General features: G+C 37.5%; 1 protein-coding gene across 1 annotated transcript; it reads right to left on the reverse strand.

Annotated features, from left to right (window-relative positions):
• LOC131149803 (putative fasciclin-like arabinogalactan protein 20) lies at positions 1-1,008 on the reverse strand. The gene has a single exon (XM_058100597.1). It carries the CDS (start codon positions 1,006-1,008, stop codon positions 1-3), a length of 1,008 nt encoding a protein of 335 aa, XP_057956580.1.
• Between the last annotated feature and the right edge of the window lie 8,734 nt (positions 1,009-9,742).

Below are 9,742 nucleotides of genomic sequence, written 5' to 3' on the forward strand. Positions count from 1 at the left end.
TTAAAATTCTCGATCGGGTAACTTCTCCTTGTTGCTTCCTCCATTTTGATCAGATGAAGATTCCGCCGGTGCTTCTGGTCTCTCCGGCATCGTAAGAATTTCCCGAAGGCCATGAACAACGAGCCAGTCACTGGAGTACATGTCCGGGAATGTGACCGGAATTTCATTCAGCAACACTACGTCGCCAGATTTTGTCACATCAATCCTGAAGCCCTCCAAGGATGTCCGCAGCGTCGTCCCATCATCAAAATTTCCTAATTCACTCCACATAAACTTGCAAGGAAGAACGTGTCGGAAGAACAGCGACGAGTACTCGCTAAAATTACTAGCATTGTCGATCATCCCTTCGTCAATCGGAGCGAAGACGGTCAAATTGGCCTGATCCTTTAATGCTTTCAATTGCAAATCAAGAAACGAAGCCATCACAGAGTACCCTGTGGATCTCAGAAGTCCGGAAGCTTCACCAAAGGAGAAGGACCCAGAGTCGTTCGGATCTTTTCTGCACTGAAGAATGGTGCTGGCCTTTCGAATCGGCGCGGGAATACGAAATTTCGGATCGAAGAACTTTTCGATCCCAAAGATGATCAGAGAACCGTCGTCGTAAACCGGCGACCCGTTAACCGTGACGTTGTTCAACGAAATTTGCCGATCGGATTCAGAGGTTGTGACGCGCAGAGAGTGCCCGGACATTGTCGGAATCTTGGCACCGTAGGGGAGCGATTGGAGGCGATGTTGCGAGAGACTGCGAGGCGAGAAGTGAAATTGGAGGAGAGAGAGGGAAGGCTGACCCGATTGTGCGAAAGCGGCATCGGGCGGTGAGAAGATGGTGACGTTTTGATTGGACGAGGGAATTAGGGTGTCTGAGACGAGCTGGAGGGTCAGGGCCATGGAGTCGAAGCCGGAGACGGAGAGTACGGCGGCGGCGCTGAGGAGTGTTTGGGAAGAGAGAGGGGAGGAGAAAGAGATGATAGATAGAAGGATGAGAGAGAAGAGAAGCAAGGTTGCCATTGATGGAAGTTTGGGGAGCTCTGTGTTTGCAGAGACTGATTTGTGAAGGTGAAAGGTGAAGGTGAAGGGGAAGGTGAAGGTGAAGGTGTTGAAATTGAGAGGTTAAGGGCAAGAAGGTTTTGGCGGGAAGAGAGCTGAAAGGCGACGGGAAGCTTAGGGGAGTGTTGGTTTGGAGGGAATCAAATGTTCGTTAAGAGGGTTGGTTGGGCGGTTTCGCCTCTTTTTTTTTTTATCTTCTGAAATCACAAAATTGGGACCGGTGGTTTTGAGCACTGCTGCACTTCTCGGCACCATCATTTATTGAATGCAATTTTTATTTTTAAAAAAAATGAGGAATAATATAAGAAAAATACTTACATCTTCCAAAAAAAAAAGATTTGCGAATAAGGTTTCTCCTTATATGATTTGAAATCTATCTATATGAACTCATATAAGTAATAGGTAATAATTTGATGTAGGTAATAGGGTCTCATATGTGGATCCACCGTTAATATAATTTCTTATAATTGGTATGTTTTAGATCCTATGTGAGTTTCTTACTAAATATTTCTTATTTTTTTCACTCATTTCACATAGTGTCTTGACCACTCACAAAATTAGAAGAGATACCTTACCGATAAGAGTGCATGGGATCCATTCAATCTCTCTAAGCACTCGACAACAGTGGAGAAACTTAATAAATTAACAGCAATCGTCAAGTGATTTATCTCCCCAAATTTTATTGAAAATACAAGATTCAAAATTCCTTGAGCGAATTACTATGACCTTTAAGTGTAAAAGTATGTGTGCGCATGTATATATACTATGGGATGATTAGTAGGAACTGCTGGGGATGATTGAATGGTGATAGGAAAAAACTTGGTGTCACGGACCAGTCTCTTTATTCAGGTTCACCCGATCTTTTGGATATGGAATAGGAAGTCATAAACGTTTAATCAGAAATAAGTGAAATCTGCTGTAAATGGATGGTTGTCTCATGTGGCTGTCCCTCTCCATCTCACCTGCTCCCATCCATCATGTCTCCCTCTCCCGTCTCTTTCATCTCTCCCTCATTCATCCACTCCCACCTTATAAGTTTAATTAATAATTGTAGTGATTCTAAAATTAATTAATTAATTAATTAATAATACTTATTAATTAAATAATATAATATAATAATATTATAATATTATATATATATATATATATAAACAATCCGGATTGAAATTGAAATCCAATTCCACAGAGGCACCCCCCCGCTGCACCAAGTGTCTCACTCTCTCTCCTCAAACACTCACTCTCTCTCTCAAACTTTTCTCCATCCGTAAGTCAAATCAAAAAACGAACCCCACTACACGGTCCTAACTTCGATTCTCGTCATTTTAATCGGAGCATATTTGTGGTTTGAGGATCCTAAACACCACTCCAAAGTTAAGATAAGAAAAATGAATTATGTCTGTTGTTTCAGAATTTAACTGGTTAACGAAAGCGTGAGAGCCTAGGGATGTTAGGATAGTAATTATTTCAGAATTTAACTGATTAAACTAAAATATATGATTACAAGATTTTGTGTGCCAAGCGCCGCAAGCGTAGATTTAGGATCCTTGTACGCACATTCTTAGTAATAAGGTAAAGGGATAGATTATGTCAGATCTTTTTAGAAAATTTACCAGTTAAAATGCAGTATTTAATTTTCAGAAATCATATGTATGACTTTCTGGAAAATCAGGTATATGGAAATGGTGTTTATAAATTAATGTGTATTTTTGGGAAATCAAGTGTTTGAGATGAGTAAACCCTAGAAGTTGATTTAATAATATTTTTCAGCAAAATATGTTTCTCCTAGATAGATAGTATATTATAGAGTAATACTCACTTGTGTGGCATGAGTATGAATATTTCACTGTATATATAAGCAAGCCAAATTATTTTATAATTAGATAGAACAAGTACAGTTTGATATTGATTTTTTAGAAAATGTTATAAACATTACAGAAAGTATGATATTGTTCAGTATAATGTGATAGTTCAGTCGGCCTAGTGTCATGATAATTCAGCCAGCCTAGTGTCGTGACAGTTTAGTCGGCCCAATGTTGTGGCAGTTTAGTCGGTCTAGTGTTGTGACAATTCAGTCGGCTTAGTGCCATGATAGTTCAGCCGACCTAGTGTCGTGATAGTTCAGTCGACTTTATGTCGTGATCAACTATGATATGATAGTTTATTTAGAAATTATGATATAATAGTTTCTATACAGAAATATGAAAATGAGATATGTTATAGTTATATTATGTATTATATAATAACAGAATCCTGATGGATTAGTTTAGATTTAGAGCACGATACCGTAGCTATTATTTCATATTAGTGCCACTACACGTCTCAGATCGAGTGTTGGTGTATGGTAGACGATTGGGCTATTGAAGAGTAGTATATCCCTTCTTGGCAGTCCAAAACAAGTTGGGGTGCCCAATTGTGCTTACAGACGAATTAGCTTTGGTTTAAAGTGGTAGGCCAGCCATTACTAAGTCCTGCCTACGGGCTGCACAACCCAATCATGTAGGGGTAATACATGATATCGACTAATTAAATCCATCCAGGGGAAAATTTCTATAGTGATTCCAAATAATAATAATAATTAATTAATTAAAATTAATTAATTATTAATTAAATAATATAATCAAATTATATATATATATATATATATATATATATATATATATATAAGTAAGTAACCTGAAGCATCCTTCAGGATTCAATTTTAAAGAATCCAAAGAGCTTCTCGCCAACTCTCTCTCTCATTCCAGTCGTCTCTCTCCTCATACTCTCTCTCTCCTTAACCTCTTTCTCTCTCCTAAATTTCTTCGATAGATCTTGCGCTGATTGAAGAACGAAAAATACTCCTGGGTTCTAAATTCAACCACCAACATTTTAACTAGAGTAGATTCGTCATTTGGGCGTCGTAGGCACCACTCTTGGGATAAGGTAAATGAAATAGATTATGTCAATTTATTTTAAAAATATTCCCGATTAAATTGTAGTAATTGATTTGAAGAATAATATACATGATTTTCTGAGTATTTAGGCTTATGGAAATGGTAATTTTGAATTATTATATGTATGTTTTGGGGAATAAATTTTAATTAAATTAAACTGCAGGGTTTTGATCAAATCGAGATTTTGGGGAATATAGTCTAATTAAGTCAAATTCCATGGATTTGATCAAATTATATTTTTTGGGGAATAATTTGGAGTTAAATTAAATTGCAGGGATTTGATCATATTCGATTTTTTAAAAATATATTAGGGATTAAATTTAAAAATGAGGAATTGATCATACTTGCATTATAATTAAATTTGTCAATTATATATTTTGAAAATTCTGTCGGCAATCGGTGAAATTATAATTATTAAATAAATTGTGTGACATGAGATTTAATTATATTTTATTGCATAATTGAATCTGAGTATTTTTGTGGTATTATCGTGAAAATGTGATTTGGACTATTTGATGGAAATATTGGAAATGTGGTGGATTTTGTGAAATGAGATATGACGGTTGAGAGCTGGGTTTGATGTGACGGCTGAGAGCCGGGTTTGACATGATGGCTGAGTGCCGGGTTTGGTTTGAAAGTTATACTGAAATACAAAAATGAGAATTTTATTACAGTTTTATTACTTAAATTGCATTATATGGTTTAAGAACCCTGAGGACTAGTTGTGATGAGAGCACGGTACCGTAGTTAGTATTTGAGATAGTGCAACCACACCGTTATGGATAGAAGTGTTGGTAATGAAAATTCAATTTGGCCACGGAAAGGTTGTGTACCCCCTGGAGTTTAGACCAGACTGGGTAGGCAAATCGGACTTGCAGACATGAGGTTTGACTTAGCCTGGTGGTAGGCCACCGAGGGTTAGGTCTAGTCTTCGGACCGCACAACCCGATCATGGGGGTTTTTGCATGATGATATTGTATGTCTAAAAGGGGGTTTCATCTATGCATATATGTGAATTTATGTAAATGAGGTTATTTAAATGAACTGTTTTATATTCTGAAAGAAATGTGTATTTTCAATTGTATTGGTGTGAGTTATGTTGTACAAATGTCATATCTGTCAAATAAATTAAATTAAAGAATGTGTTTAAATTCATGAGAACTCATATTAGCAACACACTGACAATAATCTATTCCGTCTTACTGAAAAGTGTCTCACCTCATTAGATATACAAATTTTTCAGGATCTTCAGGAAATCGAGTCTAGGAGTTTCAGAGCGGGACCTAGACGAACTAGCTGAGAGTGAGTAGTGTTGGGACAATATTTTGTTCATATCTAGTTGTTTTGGTTATTCGGGGTCGTAATATATTTTTGGGGAGATGTTGATATTAAGGTTGAGAGGTAGTACTCTAGTATGCATGGTTATAAAAGTATATTTTGTTTCCGCTTTTTTTTTTTAAATTAATTATGGGATGGTATTATTTTGGACCCCACTGAGTCCGAGGATATGGTGTGTGTGGTATCATAAATAGCATTGATGATGTCATTATTATGATTATTTGTGGATTAGATTCATGGGCACTTCAATTGTGGTATCAGAGTCTAGGTTGTTAGGTTCTATAAATTCTAGAGGAATAATACTACCAGAGTATAGGAATGAGTGGTGATAAGAGTAGGAAGTGGTGACCTGGGTACAGTAAAGTGGGTCAGGTATAGGGTGGATAGTGGATCAGAGTACCTGAGATGTTGGGGTTTGTCCTGTAGCCTGGTGGTAGAATTCCCTTAACAGTCTTTTGTGGTTTTCCTGAGGTAGCGGTCTTAGAAAAATAATGGCAACCCATCGACGATTTTGTTTATGAGCGGTAAGGTGGACCCTCGGATTGGAGAGTTAGAGATCAGATGATTTATTTGTGCGGGAAAAGTCTATCAAGGAAGGTCTAAGTATTCTAGTACGAGATGTAAGGGAACTTTATAGTTATAGTTACTTAGTTGTACATGTAATGTTTCGCCACTAGAATTCTAAGAAACTATTCTTTGCTTTGTTTTCAAGATGGATCCTAGGGATAAGGCATAAACTCCGGAGGTAATAATAATGTGGATACTTCCAGCAAGGAAGATGTAGATACCTCAGGTGCTGCGAGGTTTAGCTTGACAAGTTAGGAAGGAAATTCTGTGGGACCCCAGAGGACAAAATCACCCACAGGTAGATCGGGGCTACACTATCAAGCAATTCAAGCGTATGAGTCCACCAAAATTTGCACGAGGAGAGGATCTAATCGCGGCTGAGGATTGGGTTCAAAAGATAGAGTAACTTCTGGTTATTCTACATTGCACCGATGAGCAGAGGGTGCAGTACGCTACTTTCAAGTTGGTTGGGGAGGCTAAGCGGTGGCAGAGAGTAGTGAAGCTGTTGGAGGATCAGAGGCTAGGACCTCAGTTACTACCTGGAGCTTATTTAGGGAGATCTTCTTCGACAGGTATTTCCCCGCTTCCACCAGGGAAGCTAAGGCAGAGGAGTTCCTGAATCTAACACAAAGGCACTTGACCGTATAACAATACGTGGCTAAGTTTGTGGAGCTATCTCATTTCGCCACGTACATGGTCCCGTATGAGCCGAAGAAAGCTTGGAGGTTTGAGAGAGGTATGAGATAGGGAATACACACGCAGGTGGAGACATTGCAGGCCCAGAGTTTCTCTGATCTAGTGGACAAGGCCATAGCAGTGGAGAAGGCCATAGCAGTGGAGGCCAGTATACAGGAGTGTGAAGGGGTAGCAAACTGGAGAAAGAGACCCCTGCCTCATGGGTTTCAGACCGACACAAGTCGGAATACATGAAGGAGGCTTGGTGACTAAGCGGGTTAAGGACAGGAGGTGGGGCCCCGAGCTCCTCAGGGAACTCAATCACGCCCTCCTTGCCTCAGGTGCCATCAGAAGCATTAGGGCGAGTGCCAGGGTAGATTCGCTTGCTGTTACCGATGTGGTAAACTTGGCCACATAGCATAAGACTGTCATGCACTATTCAGTGATGCGCCCACACCTCATCAGTTCTAAAGATATAATCAGGAACCCCGAGGTGGTCACCATAGGGGCACCGCCCAGGCGCGTGTGTACTCGCTTAGGCCAAGAGATGTTGTAGAGACTTGAAAATTTTAATTTATGAAATTAATGAAGGAAAAGAGTAAATAAAAGAAAAGAAAGGAGAAAAGAAGGAAAAAGAAATTTTAAAGGATTCTATAGGGCTTCGTTGACGAGTGCCCTAAGCTCGTCGACAAACTGCCTTCTTTGACCCGTCAACGAGGACCCATGTCTCGTCAACAAAGAGATACAAAGAGCAGGGTTTCAGAACATTCAGGTTCGGCAACAAGGTTTATGGGTTCGTCGATGAACTCCCTTCTTCGATTCATCGACGAGTCCATGTGTCTCGTCGACGAGGCCACGTGGACAGCTTATATATATATATGCAAAAATCACATTTTTAGCGAGGAAAACATTTCTTCTTTCTTTTTCTCTTTTCACCTACGGTTTCTCTACACTCTCTCTACGATTTCGACTCCAATTCACCATGTTTTGACGATTAGAAGTTACCACGATGATCCTGGGGTGATTCTCTAAAACTTAGCCAAAGCATAATTTTCGTTTGAGAAGTTCAGACACTATACCAAAATTAGGATAAGTAGGTTATTTTATGATATATATATATGGTTAGTAAGTTTTTCTGAACCCAGACCTTGTGTTAGATGAAAATATACTAAAGTTTGAATTGATTAGACTAGAGTATTGTGATTTCAGTGTTTGAGTTTCCAAACACCACAGACATGGGTTGAGGACCCCAGTGGGTGTTTTCTCAGGAACTCAGGTAACATTGATAAATAATTAGTAGTTTAAAATTCTATGGATAAAAGAGATATATAAGCTTGGGGAAAAGGTGAGTATAGTTATTATTTTGAGTTTGGGTTCATTGAATTAAGAAATGTACATTATTTTCAGTGTTTTGGAGTTTGGTACGCTACAGGCGTAAGAATAAAGTTGGAGTCAGGCCTACCAGTCAATGAGGTAAGGGAAATATGCTATGTTAGTAATTTTTAGAATTTTTACTAGGAAAATATGTGTATTTTGGGATATGAATTCTGAATGTTCTAAGGTATGAAATTATGTGTTTTCAAGGAAATTCTACAAATTATAAATTATCTTTATTATCAGAAAATACAGGTTACAGTATATGAGTTTTATTTATTTAATTGTGTGGCATGAGTAAATATTAGTTTGATATAGAATTTACCTAGCTTTCAAAGTATCATGATTTATAGTATATCTATAGAAAGATGTTATACAGAATTTACAGAATCATGATTTACAATATACACACCAAAAGATGTTTTATCACATTTACAGAATACCATGATATACAGATTATAGAACCATAACACTCAGATACTATAGTTTATTCATATATTACAGTTTATTCAGAATAGTTATTACAATGTTATGGTTAATTCAGTTGAAACAAAATCATGGTAAAACAGTAATATATATATATATATATATATATATATATAATAGTATTATATAGTATTAGACCCTAATGGATCAAATCAAATCTCGGAGCACGGTACCGTAACTATTTAAGTTCAGAGTGCAACCACATATCTCAGATAGTGTGTGAATTTTATAAGTAGTCGATCGTGCCTTGGGAGAGATTGCAGGCTCCCTGGTAGTCCGGGGTGAGGCGGCCGATTTGACGACGGAGGTTTTAGTTGACTTATCCTAATAGGTTAAGTCTCGTCCACAGGTCGCACAACCCTGTCATGAGGGGTTAAGTCATAACTTACAATTATCTATTCAGGGAAGTTTTCACAGTCATGTGTGTGTGTATAAATTTACAGAAAATAGAAGATATACCTACAAATACTAAAAGTATGATTAAATAGAAAGTCCGGAAACAATTGTATTTTAAGCCACGTAGGTGTGAGTTATATTGTAATTTATTTTACCTATTATCTTAGTTTCAATTGATTAAAGTATATTGTTCATGCAAACTTCGTTGCCACACACTGGTAATAACATATTTTATCTTACTCAGAGTTGTCTCATTTCAGTAAATTTAACACATTTCAGGTAATCCAGGGATCTGGTACTGCCCTGTCTGTAGGGTAAGTGAATGCTACGAGATGTATTTGTGTGTATATTTTAGATGATCTAGTGAAGAATATTGGAAAGATGTGTATAAATATGTTTTGGGAAAATATTGAATTATGGTATTGTAATTATGGTTATATAATTTTATGTTTGCTGCTGCATAGGTGTGTTATCTTATGAATAGGTACTCCTCGGTGCCCACTTTGGGACTGAGATGTTATAGTAGATTTTATCAGAGGTATCAGAGTAATATAGTTTTACAGCATATATATAATTGGTATGAATTTTTGGGTCATCACAATTTGGTATCAGAGCCTATGTTGCCAAAACTTGTAGACTCTAGTGTACAACGGAAAATAAGACCAAAATATGGGAATGAAATTTTAAGAAGAATAGAAATTGGGACAGAACAAAATTTCCGTGAGTTAATGTTGGGAAATTAAGATGAGAATTTAGAGTTTTGTTCTGTAGTTTGGAAGCATGAACTTCAGGGTGATTTCTGTGATTTTCTTGGGGTGACAATTTTAGGAAATCCATAGTGAACTATCATCGGTTTCTATTTCCATATGGTAGGACTAAACCTTAAATTAGTAATAGGTGGTATAAGGATATTTTAGTTTGCTTAA

Source organism: Malania oleifera, chromosome 1 (genome assembly GCF_029873635.1).
Source record: "Malania oleifera isolate guangnan ecotype guangnan chromosome 1, ASM2987363v1, whole genome shotgun sequence".
NCBI lineage: Eukaryota > Viridiplantae > Streptophyta > Magnoliopsida > Santalales > Ximeniaceae > Malania > Malania oleifera.

What these genes read in the sequence shown, in the direction of transcription:
- LOC131149803 (XM_058100597.1), bottom strand. Translation starts at nt 1,008, where the DNA reads ATGGCAACCTTGCTTCTCTTCTCTCTCATCCTTCTATCTATCATCTCT.